At 39.5% G+C, this 13,951-nt stretch overlaps 2 protein-coding genes and 1 long non-coding RNA gene across 3 annotated transcripts; all 3 read left to right on the top strand.

Annotated features, from left to right (window-relative positions):
* Nucleotides 1-1,538: 1,538 nt before the first annotated feature.
* On the top strand, nucleotides 1,539-2,137 carry zgc:92591 (uncharacterized protein LOC436997 homolog). The gene is made up of 2 exons (XM_046052741.1): nucleotides 1,539-1,730; nucleotides 1,817-2,137. The coding sequence occupies exons 1-2, from the start codon at nucleotides 1,617-1,619 to the stop codon at nucleotides 2,051-2,053; spliced, it is 351 nt and encodes a 116-aa protein (XP_045908697.1). The 5' UTR covers nucleotides 1,539-1,616; the 3' UTR covers nucleotides 2,054-2,137.
* A 562-nt stretch (nucleotides 2,138-2,699) lies between these two features.
* LOC123972960 lies at nucleotides 2,700-7,254 on the top strand. Its single transcript, XR_006825513.1, has 3 exons — nucleotides 2,700-2,818; nucleotides 4,369-4,460; nucleotides 6,506-7,254. It is a non-coding gene; the product is annotated as an uncharacterized LOC123972960 (long non-coding RNA).
* A 1,214-nt stretch (nucleotides 7,255-8,468) lies between these two features.
* asb10 (ankyrin repeat and SOCS box containing 10) lies at nucleotides 8,469-12,983 on the top strand. The gene is made up of 6 exons (XM_046051984.1): nucleotides 8,469-8,787; nucleotides 9,512-9,796; nucleotides 9,993-10,260; nucleotides 10,684-11,188; nucleotides 11,736-11,849; nucleotides 12,298-12,983. The coding sequence occupies exons 1-6, from the start codon at nucleotides 8,469-8,471 to the stop codon at nucleotides 12,481-12,483; spliced, it is 1,677 nt and encodes a 558-aa protein (XP_045907940.1). The 3' UTR covers nucleotides 12,484-12,983.
* Nucleotides 12,984-13,951: the final 968 nt, after the last annotated feature.

Raw genomic sequence — 13,951 nt, forward strand, 5'->3', positions numbered from 1 at the left:
ACACACACACACACACACACACACACACACACACACACACGATAAATCATTGAATTGTATTTGCTTACACTTTAAGTTGTATTTCAGTACCAGGAAATATATGTCTAGATATACAGATAGATATTATCTAATATTTTAAAATAAAAGAGCCCTAACTTTAAGATAAAAAAGTATGTATGGTCAAAGTCAGCAGATGTTGAGATGTTTTATAATCAAATCTGGATGTATTTTGTCCTCAAATATCCTATTATAAGAAATGACAAAAACAATCATGCACACAGAGCCAATTTAAACTTTTCATCCCAAATAAAACATGAAGAATATCTAATAAAGAAAATACAGAAAGTTTTTATCCCAATTATCAGCATGCAGATCATGTATTTGTTAAGATGTTCTACACAGAAATGTGTCCAGGATCAAACACAAGCTTAGAGATGACACCATAACTAAACAAACAACCCCATTAGCACAATCAGACATCACAGTAACACCAGCTAAAACTGAAATACATTCAGTGTACAATGTCAAGAGGGCAGACAAACCAGCTAGGGGGCCTTACAGCAAAACCTGCCGCTGCACTTATTGATGCACATATATATATATATATATATATATATATATATATATATATATATATCGACTGATTTTTTTCTGGTATTTGAAAGTGATGAGAGTATATGGTGAGAATATGCCTAAATTATAAGTTGCCAAGGAAACCAACCATTCGTGAAATACTACTGGGCATTTATTTGTAATCAGTGCCAATTAGGAGTTTGTTTGGACACCAAATAGTTTATGTATGTAAATATAGTCTGAATTAAAATGATAGGGTCTTAACATAGTTGCCACTATAGTAGAAAGCTTCAATACAGGACATTACCCGTTCAAATTCCCAAACATCTGCATTTTGTCCGACTGCCACACACTAAATCAGACAAAATTAACCTGGAGCTTTTGGGGGCTGGGGTGCCTGCTTTAATCCAGCCCTGCTGGCCCATACATTTAATAAGCATAGCCTCAGTGTACATTAATCTATCAGGCCTACATGTAGATCAAGAGTGAGCTTACTTGCAAATGGAGCTCAAACGTGTTTTCCTGTAAATGTTATGGTATCGAAATACACCCCTACGTCTAAAATATTGTGTAAACTATAAGCTAAGTGTAAGATTGCAATGGATTACAGTAGCGTGGTACACAAATCTGTTTGTAAGACTTCATGCAGCCTAACACAAATGGTGCAAGTGTGCCACCCAGTGGACACCATTATTATGTGCAATAGTTTAGCCTCTTGTTCCTTCGTGTATCCTCCGTGTGTCACACTACTACCGTGCAAGACTGAAATACAAAAACACTACCTATCTTAATAAACACTAGCACGTTTGGGAAGCTGCAGCTTAGCCACAGTTTTATTCCCTCTTGTAGTCATTAATTGTATCTTATTGTGAAGAGCAACTCTATCCCGCAAAAGCAGAGCAGGTGAGCTAAATCAATCCCTAATTAACGCACGTTACATAAACAGCTGCGAATAGGACAGAAAACTAGGACATTTATTCCTAAACTACTCGATACAGCATTTGACGTACTTATTATAGTTAAAGTTCACACAGTTTAAAAAAATGACTAATGATATATCTAAAAAGAAGGGGAAGAATCCAGGTGAGAAAAAGGTGAAGAGAAAGGCCAAAAGAAGAGAGACTTACGCGATGTACATCTATAAAGTTTTGAAACAGGTGGGTGAAAAAGGCGCACCGAGCTTTAACTGTTTCGGTTTCCCCCTCCTAAATGAACAACATTTTCCCCTCTGCCTTTTTTAAAGGTTCATCCGGACACGGGAGTTTCAAGCAGAGCCATGAGCATCATGAACTCCTTCGTGAATGACCTGTTTGAGAGGATCGCCACAGAGGCGTCCCGGCTGGCCCAGTACAACAAACGCTCCACCATCACCAGCAGAGAGGTGCAAACCGCAGTGAGACTACTGCTGCCCGGGGAGCTTGCCAAACACGCGGTGTCCGAGGGCACCAAGGCTGTCACAAAGTACACCAGCTCCAAATGAAGACTTCAGCACACTCCCAAGGGAATCAAACCCGTTGCTTTGTAAACTGGTTTACTTCAATAAATGCATTAAAAAAAAAAAAAAAAAGTTCCCCTCTTTTTTCAGTGTCAGTATTAACCACTAGATGGGGTGATTATACACATTACAGGCATTTCCACTTATGAACCTGAGCAACTATGACATTTGCAGCTGAAAGCAGTAGTTTCAATTTAAATGAAGAGTAGCTCCCCCTTTTTTTTTTTTTCTTTTTTTTTTTTCTTTAGTAACGTTACAGCTAACAGTTATACCTTTCCTATTAGCAAACAAATACACTTATTTGGTGAAATCAACTGTACAACATTAAATAACCCACATGCAAGAGGTCGCTGCATCTAACACCTGCGTTTATTTCCTCATATCCATGCGTTTTTAATATTAGAGCTTCAATCCAAATTCTGACAGTTTTAATTTTTCTTTTAGATTTAACATTAACTTACGCCACCTGTCAGCCTTAACAGAAGACAAGTCGCTGCTGATCACAATTTAGTTAATGTTACCAGAGATGAAAATTTTGCACGTGTTAAAAGCACACTTTAAAAGTTGTGGCATTCACAGGTGAGTGACATCAGTCAAACTTATTTCTTACTCCAGAAAAAAAGAGTTTGATGTTCATTTTACCCACATCATCACATCAATCCATAAACAAAGGCATCTGCGTTTCTTAAGGAGACACAACTTAACAGGGGGAGAGCACACCTGTCCCATCAGGTGTGAAATTCGCTAAACGTAAGTTAACTTACTTTAATGTTGCTCCTCTGCAATGATTCATGTGATCAGAAAGAATGTTTGACCTTTCCTAGGTAGCCTGTTGACCATACTGAATCATAACGTTATTAACTTAACTTACAGCTAACGCTTACGTAACGTTACGTCATGTAACATTAGCAATGATGATGATTGGCAAGGCTAACGTTACCGTTTGTGTGTTGACGTTAACAAGCCAAACTTTTAAAGAAAAAACGTGTAGTTACCGATGTTTTGAAGCCATTTATAAATTTCCCAAAGTCTCTACACTGCTGCAACTAAACAAATATTCTGCCTGTAAAAAGCAAACTGCCCAAACTAAGATGGCACCCGGAAGTTACATATTTTTAGCTTGATTTCTTACTTAAGTTAGGACCCAAGAAAAATATAAACGGAGTAGTATATTTTAAGTTATTATATAGAAGAATATAGAAAAAACGTTAATATACACTGTACAAAATTATAAACACAACACTTTTGTTTTTGCACCCATCCCTCATGAGCTGAACTCAAGGGCGTCACTTTGTGTTGAAAAGTGGTGGGGACAGGGGCTCAGATTAGGGGTCTGAAGAAACACTTAGCTCGCGAGACATCACGATATGCGATATCAGGTTCACAAGAATGAGACCAGAAGATCCTTAAACAGTGTTTAAAAGATATCCTCAATGCGAGTACAGTTTCACTGTATTGGGGGGTAACCAGTCAGTATCTGGTGTGACCACCATTTGCCTCACAAAGTGCAACACATCTCCTTCACATAGAGTTGATCAGGTTGTTGATTGTGGCCTGTGGAATGTTGGTCCACTCCTCTTCAATGGCTGTGCGAAGTTGCAGTCAGGTCGAGACCCTGATGAGGACAGCGAGCATGCAGATGGGCTTTCCTGAGACGGTTCCTGACAGTTTGTGCAGAAATTCTTTGGTTATGCAAAACGATTGTTGCAGCAGCAGTCCGGGTAGCTGGTCTCCGACGATCTTGGAGGTGACGATGCTGGGTGTGGAGGTCTTGGGCTGGTGTGATTACACGTGGTCTGCGGTTGTGAGGCCGGTTGGATATACTGCCAAATTCTCTGAAACGCCTTTGGAGACTGCTTATGTTAATGAACATTAAATTCACGGGCTACAACTCTGGTGGACATTTCTGCAGTCAGCATGCCAATTGCACGCTCACTCAAAACTTGCGACATCTGTGGCATTGTGCTGTGTGATGGAACTGCACATTTTCGAGTGGCCTTTTATTGTGGCCAGCCTAAGGCACGCCTGTGCAATACCCATGCTGTCTGATCAGCATCTTGATATGCCATAACTGTGAGGTGGATGGATTATCTCGGCAAAGGAGAAGTGCTCACTAACACAGATTTTGACAGATTTGTGAACTATATTTGAGAGAAATAGGCCTTTTGTGCACATAGAGAAAGTCTTAGAGCTTTGAGTTCAGCTCATTATGAATGGGAGCAAAGCCAAATGTGTTGGGTTTATAATTTTGTTCAGTGCAGATACATTAACAGTTTAACTTTAATTTCTCCCCCAACAAGAGAAACTGGTCAAAAGTAAGGTCCACAGAATATCTTTGTTCCAGCTGGATCAACAAGTCTTTGAGGGATCTAGAGATGTCTTCAAAACAGGGGTAAGTGAAAATCTTGATCACAAAAAAAACAGGGATAAGTGTTTTTCAATGTTTGTTTTTTATATTTGAGATAAACAAGTGTATAGCTCCATTGACTCAATTGCAATTAACACATCTCACATGTAAAGACAATGAGAGGTACAAACTGTTTAATATACTTGTTATTATATTTCAAAATATGGCAATGGTTTGTATTAAAATTGATCTTTTCACATCTGAAGCATTCATCCAAACCGTTGCCCAGATCCGTTATGCAGTTAGCTTTAAAAAATGGGCATATTTATAAACTGACAAAGGGAATAATGCAACATTGTATCCTTGTTATGTATTCTAATCAGCTTTTTAAAAGAAGACACTGTCAACTGAATAGTACTTGATTACGGGATAATGACACTAGCGTTTGCATCAGTCCAATCTGCATAAAATGGAGGAACTGATAAAGGTCTTTCTAATTAGAATGGTGTTTACATCAGGCTTTACATACACCTATTAGGCGACCCTTGTCAACATCCGACAAAGCTGGGCTCATTGTGATAATGCACTTTTATAGTGACTCCGACTAAAACTGTTATTGTTGAGATACCCATTTTAGATGTTTCCCGGTATTCTTGGTAATGATATGAAATCTACAGATGTTATTATGAGGGTGATACAGGCTTTGATGACAGTGACTTGCTCATGATTATCATGGCCATTTAGGTTTTTTTTTATCTTGAACCCTTCCCCATATCCCCTCTCATGCCCATGCCTTGTGGTAGTCATCGCTGTCTCCTTTAGGCAGACTGCTATGAACACATTATGGATGGGTGCATTAGTGAGTGATGCAGAGCACGGGCTGGCTTGCCTTGTTTTCGTGTGAGAGTGCATCATTAGAAAATGTTCCACTTGGCAGGGAAGCGCGTATTAACTGCAACCGCAATGAAATGAGGTTGTGATAGATGGTTAAAGTTATACAGGACTATTAGGTTGAAATATGAACCTCTCAATTGTCATGATGAAACAGAGGGCTATTTGCGTGGTGATCAGTGCATTGAGAGACAATTGGAATCTGCAAAGACCGATACAATACATTATAGGTAGTGGGCTCAGAGCTGAAAGAGTACAGAAAAAGTAATCATGCTTCCAGAGAATAGTTTGGAGCTACTGTTCTATTCAAGGCTCTATAAATTCATTTAGGGTCTCCACCAACATCTCAAGCAGCGTGATGAGACCTGGGGGAGATTTGCAAACAGGGCACCTTGTCTAAGCCCTGTTGTGGACTCTGATGAGCCATATACAGAAGTATGTGTTGTGTTGATTGGCTTTCAAAAAAGGGCTTTTCAAAGACTTAAAGCAGACTGTGTGTGTCTACCATAATGTGTCAGTGTCTGCTTGGAGTGTAGGAGTCAATATCGTATTAAGAAAATTAGAATAAGCCAAGATGTAAATCAGACCCAGTACAAACGCATAAATGCAGCAACTAGCTTCCCTTTAGATAATGTCACCAGCCAATTAAGCATGCTCGTTATCTCTTATGTTTCCATGGTGACCTCCCAGTTATTCTACCACCAGAATATAAACTTCAGACCCTGTTTCTCTTTAACTCTCTAGATGTGAACGGAAATGTATAAATTGCATATTAATTGCTCTCGTACCAGCACAGAATTGCCCATGTGCCAGACATGATCTCGCTTCCTCTAATAGGAGTAACAATAAGTAACACATAAATCATTACAATAAGAAACACCTGATGGATAATTGAGTGCTGTGATGTCATGGTGATACTCTCTCTAAACTTAGACTTTCTTTGGGTGCACTGACTCTGTCTTAAACTAACAACAGATCCAATTGCAAACCCATTAGCATTTAATATTAGTGTAATTACTGTGTACATTTCATTATGTTCTCAGTATATTAAATGGCTGCTCAGTGTGGAGGGAGGGCTATAGTTTAATCTCTTTCTGTATTACTGTGTGCCACAGTACTCAAAACAGCATTAAGAGGCACATAATCAGAGGGAACTAATTGCCTATGATTGCATAAATGAAGTGCCTCACTCTCATCAGGGCTGTTGCTGATGTCCAGCCTCTTACCGCCATGGGAGAGGAAGGCGGTTGACCACACTGCAGAAATCCCTGGAAAGGAAGCTACTGGTTGGCAATGTGAGGAAACCAAAGATTTAATATGTCCACGGGAGGCTCTGAGGGCAGGGGATGTTACTACTGCTGATGTTACTACTGCTGATGTTTCTTGTTGTCATCAGAGTTGCCTCCGCTTCACAGAGAAAAAAAAAAAGAAAGGGGGGAAAAAAAAGGAAACATGAATGCCCACCATTTGAGAAATGAATTTATCGAAGTCGCTGTCTTTTTCCCCATTAGTAAGTGTTTAGTTCAGCGTTTTAAATAATTGCGTTACCAGGAATGATATTTAAAATACATTTGGGAGTCAATGAGGCGGGAAAGTGCCTACATGTTTTGCTGATGACACCCGGGCCATTTGGAAGACATCAAAGTAGAGAGGAGGTAGCCCAGATGCATATTATAAACTCATTATGTATATCATTTAAAAGGATGTACTCCAGCCGCAAAAACAATATTCCTAGTCTCTCTCTGGTAATGTGTGTTTTCAAAGTTGAAACTCTTACTCGCCTTCAGTTTAATGTGGCATCTATTACCAAACTGTAACATAAAATAAATGACCTTGATTTCCATACCAGAACAGTCGTTAAGGTATAGATGAGATGCAGGGATGCTTCTGTGATTTCAAATGGGAAAGAAGGTAAAACCTCTCCACACATATCATGTATTTCTCCACCTGTGGTGCAGAGTTGTTTTTACACAGAGTTTATAGCCATCTTGATGGACTGGTGGATAAACAGACATTTAAATATGTGTTTTAATTCATTGTGTAGCCAATAAAGCACATTTTAATAGATGGTTATATTGTGTCAAGTTATGCAGGCCCAAAAATGTAATTTATGTATTTCTGCGTTATCCTTGCCAGCCATGAAAACCTGTTCTTCATGTCTAGAAAGGGATGGGATGAGTTTTGCTACTGGGTAGAAATTCTACCAGCACTGGAAAATGATGGCCTATCAGTCAAAAGAGATGTTTGTCAGATGCCTAGCGAGTAGGCTTAAGAGGCTTAATTATGCACCGTCCCTCTGCCATCAGAACACTACACGTGGGGCAGAGTGACACAGCGGTTGCCAGTCATTCAGCCTAATGTTCTAATGTAGGGAGCCATGTGAATACATAAAATCCATTAACGCTCTTGAAAAAAAAATATTGAGCAGAAAAATACATTTTGCAAACACAGTCACAGGCGCTTACAAATAGGGCATTCTTATTTGCTCCTCCTCAAAAAATGTCAAGACAAAATTTTAACTTGACAGTTGCCGAAATGTTTACTTTTCAGTTTTTACTTTTTAACTTTTGAAAGTTCTGCTGAAAGTTTTATACTCCAATGGTTTGCCCATTTTATATGGATTATTCTTGCTCAGCACATTTAGAGTAGGAGAGGTTGAATCACACTAAATATATCTGGAATAAACAGTATTTTTCTTTTTTGTGCTGAATTTAAAATCTGTACATGTCTATGTTTATGAAGCAATCCTCCCATTTGCTGCTGATTACAGGTTTGGCTAAAAAGATAAAACATGTTATATCACCCCCAAAACAGCATATAATGTAGTTACAAAACATTCGTTTATTCAGCTCATTTGTTACTTGCAGCCTGACAGGCACACTTCATGGCTGTAACTCTGCTGTAGGGAAATAGGAGAGGCTCAAGTGGCTGCATGTGAGACATAAAAATAGCATTACTTGTCACACTGCAGGGAGGGTCTCATACCGAATATCAAAACAACTCTATGAACCAACCTTGTGAACAGCCGGCAGGCAAATAGTGGACATTAGTCAGAGAGAGGGAAACACAACACAAACAAAGAGAACAAGCCTGTTTCCCTCTCTTAATCATAATCATCTTACACAACTACTACTTTTCTCTGTGAGAGGCAAGCCATTCAGCATGTCGCGAGGCAGCTTTGTCTTCACACCCATGGCCTTGCGCTCTCTTGAACTTGATGAGGACATGCTAGAGAGACACAAGTACAAGAAGAAACTGGCCTCCAGTCACCTCAACAATTACATGCTGAAGAAGGAGGCCAGGGCACCGCTGAGGTCCAACACTGCCCTGCCACCAGCTGTCTGCCAAGATGTGGTCATTCAGAACGCTCTGTATACAGGAGACCAGGAAGCTTTGCAGCGCCTCTTTCCTAGAGGATCCACGGCAAACCTCATCATTGAGCCACAGGGTGGGGACATGCGCTGGGTGGCCACAGGGGAAGGTAGGGGACAACATGGCTTCATTGGGAATTAATTTAGGAATTCATATGATTTGCTAAGTAGCTTTATTTTGTTTCCTGGAGATTAGCATCCAGTACTTTTTATTTTAACAAAACTGACACAACCTGTTTTGGAAAAGAGAGAAAGTAAATCACTGCTTTAAAATTATTTTAATGTGCAACTATGAGCAATATGCAACTGGTGCATCTCTCCCTGAGGCAGTATTTAAAGAAACAGTGATGCAATATTTTTAGAAACGGAACACGAGGCAATATTTATAGCAACAGTCATATGTCCACCGCATAATCAGACTGGAATCAATTGCGGCTTTTCATCCAAAACAAAATAAGCCGTATGCTATTTTATTTTGTAAGGAGACTTAAAATTTATACTCAGTTTTGGCGTGTTGAGTCCCTAGAAACTAATGTTCCAGACTACAAGTTATAAAATTGTATGAATACATGACACTAATAATGGGCCTGTGCAATACTGTGTGTGTTACCAAATGCATTCTGTTTGTCAGAACAATGCATTTCTCTTAAATTTTTTTAATCCAACAGCGCATTGTCCGTTGACCTCAGTGGATCAGCTGAATCAGTGGGCAGATGACATGTACCACACCAGTCACTGGCAAGGTTCACGAGGTCTACCAAAATATCACATAACATCACCCTGAAATAGCCCTGTCTGTATAAACAACCTGCGTAAGTGCTTATTCCCTTCAAGACAAACCAGCTAATACTTTGAAAAACAACCTAGTTAGCTGCAGTATGGCTTATTCAGTTTCTAAGATTAAGTGGCGCAAACCGAAGACGTACCGCAACGATGTGATTGCCACAGCCAAGGCCACAGGTTGTGTCCTGCAGTTCTGGAACTCTCTGCTTGTGGGTGATGAGCTAACGATACTCAGCATTGTGGACAACGATGAGTACAACCACCTTATTGATGCCATTTATGATACCAGCAACGTAGAGGAATGGAATGACTTCAGATTTAACTACAGAGGCCTGCGTAGGTTGCCAGAGCTTTGATTTTATATCAAACTGGCTACAGTTACACTGCAAAAATTATGGTCTTACTTTTCTTCAGGGTACTGGGGTCTTTTTTTGAGCGTTATTGAGTACAGAGAATAGTTATGCAAACTGCTGTGATCCTAAAGGGTGCAGCTCAAAGTTAACTTTATGCAAATTGTACTCCCTGCTCGCAGGACTATGGTCTCTGAATTATGAGCAGGAGCTGACCACACCACTTCACATCACAGCTGGCCGAGGCTTCACAGACTGCATGAGACTCCTGCTGCAGCGTGGGGCCAATGTAGACCTGGCACCTGGGGGCACCACTGCCCTGCATGAATCCTGTGAAAACTGCCAGCCAGAGTGTACCAAACTGCTGCTGATCCATGGCGCCAATGCCAATGCTGTCTCTGAAGATGGTGTTATGCCTTTGCACATTTGTACAAGCCCCGAATCCCTTGAGTGAGTTAACAAGTCAGAAAAAAGGCTCCGTAATTAGTTAAACCACAGTTTTTACCTAAAGTTTTCTAACATCGGTCATACCAGACCAAGTGAGACTAGCTGCTAAACAGCTGAATGTTTTAAACTGAGAGAGGGTGTATTCATTGCTAATTAATTCAACTTTTGTAAGAGGAAGTTTGTATAATTTCTTCTTTTAGGAGTTACATAGTCTCACTTTAACACCACTGACTCCTGTTGAGAGTGCAAACTAGCTAGCAGGCAAGCAGAGAATGTAAAATACATGTAGCTAAAAGTGCTGGATTAATGGATGAAACAAGGAGTTTCTGCCACTTAAAGTGGTTATAAATAAAACTGATCTAATCTATATATGAGAATACAACTTGTGTTACATTACAAAACAAGGTTCTGTAATTCTGTCTGCAGATGTGCCAAGTATCTCCTTCAGTATGGTGCAGCAATCAATGGTCGCACAGTAGATGAAAACGACACTCCATTACATGTCGCAGCCAAGAACGGCCTCCCAGACCACACTGAGCTGTACCTGCGCTACGGAGCTGCTGTGGACAAACAAAATGATGAGGGTCTCACACCCCTGAATGCTGCTTGTTCACAAACCCAGGTGGTGCAGGATCTTGAACGGTACTTCAAGGTGTGCCAGATGCTGTTGGGGAAAGGGGCCGTCGTCCACACTGTCGACCAAGACCAACGCAGTCCTTTGCACATGGCCTGTAAGAATGTAAATCCAGACATAGTGGATCTGCTGCTCGCCAATGGTGCCTGCGTTAACGACATGGACTACGGGGGTGAAGCTCCCCTGCACGACATCCTGAAGGTGGTGTGCTACAAGGTTTCCCATCACCCTGAGAGGATTGTACGTGCTCTTCTCAACCATGGTTCTATTCGGGTGTGGCCCGGAGCTCTGCCCATGGTAGGAAATCAAAAACTAACATGTTATCTAAAAATACTAAAGGATAAATTCATTCATGTTATATGAGCTAAAACATTTCAGATTGGTTTGTAATAGTATATTGTATTAGCAGTATGAACCAATTATGCATCAAGGTGGCTCCTTCTGCATAATTAGCAACTTCTGCACATGTAACACCTTGAGAAAGAATCTTGAAACCCTAAACTGTTCCTTGCAATATTCCAACTTCACAGTCAAATCATCCCCATTTCATGACACAACATGAAGTGTTGCACTCTCTGCGGGAAACAGACTACAACTATCAGTGAACCCACGTGCACTAGAAAAAATGTCTGGTTCCTAATTAGGCAAGTGTTAATAGGAGATTAATTAGCACTAATTGCATAATTTCCAGTTAAACCCCTGGAGGGAAGACCAATCTGTTCATTTCACAAGTGTTTAATTACTTTATTTCTTCAGTTCTATGGAGTCACTAGCTCGCTCATGAACTTAAATGATGATTATATGAATCCTGTTGCTTTGTTCTGTGTTGTGGCATTCCTTTCAGGTTATGAGGCACTGCTCTGAATCGCCACGCACCATCGAGGTTCTTCTGAACGCCTACAGTCACCTCAAAGTCACAGACACCTGGGTTGAGTCCGTGTCACCGGAGGTGTTTAAGGCAAGCTTCTTAAAGAATTACTTAATGATTTGTCTGGTTTAACCAGAAAATATTGTACCACAATTTCACTATCATCTGTCTCTCATTTCTTCATATTATTTTCATGCCCAAAAATTGCATGTTTTGGGCACAGTGTCTGGACAGCAACAAGGCCATGAAAGATCCACTATAATCAATGCTGATTAAATTAGTTTTGATAATTTATTAGCTCTTGAACTTTAAGTGACCCACCACATATATTCAGTGGTGGGAGAAACTCTGAGATACATTAAGCCTTTAAATACAGAATTCATTTACAAAAACATTAAGATGATTAAAATAAATAAATCAAAGTGTGCAAAATAATAAAACGTCTTCTTCATGATGCACAATTTACTGTAAAGTGAGACAAATAATTTCAGTTCTTCACCACATGGTCTCATGTCCATCTGTGTTTTCATCCAACCAGGAGCACAAAGAGTTCTATGAATCAGTCTTCTCTTTGGCACTGACTCCTCGCTCCCTGCAGCACTTGGCACGCTGCCGACTCAGGAGCTTCCTGGGGGGCCGCGTACACAAGGTGGTCCCTAAACTCGATCTCCCCACCTTCATCAAGAATTATCTGCTACTAGAGTACAGAGGCTATGTCCACTGAAAGCACTTTGTGTAGTCTTATGTTAGTGTGAGTCCTGATGAAGATTGAGTGCTGCTATGTGTAAGCAGTGGCTGTTCACAATATATAATAATGGTCAAGATTATAATTACAATAGTGACATCAACTGCAGCACTATACACCAGGGCACTTAATATTTTTAAATGCATTTTGTAAGCTTTCCAGGAGGGAGAAGCAGCTGTTTGTTCTCTAACAACAATGTGTTTTCTGTGTCCTATTCCAGATCAATCTTTCAGTTTACTGTTTGATTTTGCACCACAAGAGGGAGCTATAGACTAGAGTTCATAAAGTATATAGCAGGTATGCAATTTTATGATTTATATTTTATGGTCACATTTGTTTGTGTTTTTTTTACATTGGCAATTGATAGAAAAGAGGCTGAGATGCTTCTGTTTTTGTACATCATAATTATCATGGTAGAATAATGTTAGTGTGCATAGTGATGACGTGTTGGAGGATTGCTCTAAAAGATGTGCATACATAATTATTGATATGATGGTATTTTGGTTTTTTAAATCAAAAATAGGATTGATATAAAATAAAATATTCCACCATGGACATGTAATCTAGTCATTGTTCTTTTATTATTTCCTTGTTTTCTTCCTCGTTTTATTCTCCCATGCTTCGTTTTTTTTTTTCAGGAAAGAAAATTATTAATGACATTACATTTCAAAAATACATTTCAAAAAATCAAACACAAAGAAAATTAAACAAAAGTTACGTTTTAAATAGGTAGCTATATAGAGAGTTAAAAACTAAAAACAAGTTGCAACTAATAAATAATGAAAATTATGAATACAGATTATAATTTGTGCTTTTATCAAAAGATTCCGATAAGTTTATTCTTCTTTAACCTGGTCATATAATTCAGAAATGAATGGCAAGCTTTAACGCAACGGCGAAACGAGAAAAAGACAAACGACAAGAGTTCAGTAAGTTGCACCTGCCACTTTCTCCCATCTTCTCCCATCAGTCATTTGCGAAAAAAACATGATCTTGAAGGGATCAATCTGGTCACATTTCGCAATTATCTGCAGACTTAATTTTATCAGTTTACCTTATAGCCTATTGAAAAAACAGCAGTGACAAGAATCCCATCACCTCTTGTGACATTTAAAATATGTAGACTATTTTGTTATAAAAGGTTGTGGGATGCATATATAAGCATATTTTCGTCATTATTTATAAAGTCAAAATGAAAACTCTATATGAATGTAAATTTGCATGTGACTAAAAATTCGTTTCTTAAAAAAACTGTGTAAAGAGGAGCTGGGTAACTCAAAAAGAAAGCTCGAGAGAGCTCGGCAAATGGTTTCAATAGATCAAAGAGAGGTGCTGCTGAAGTCACTTGCAATTACAAGAATTAGCCTGGCCTGGCCCTCCACTGCTAATCAGAGTCGGTGGTGATATGTTTATGCCCTCATGCAATCAGACAACCAGTTGGAGAGCC

This window comes from Micropterus dolomieu, linkage group LG06 (assembly GCF_021292245.1).
Source record: "Micropterus dolomieu isolate WLL.071019.BEF.003 ecotype Adirondacks linkage group LG06, ASM2129224v1, whole genome shotgun sequence".
Classification (NCBI taxonomy): domain Eukaryota; kingdom Metazoa; phylum Chordata; class Actinopteri; order Centrarchiformes; family Centrarchidae; genus Micropterus; species Micropterus dolomieu.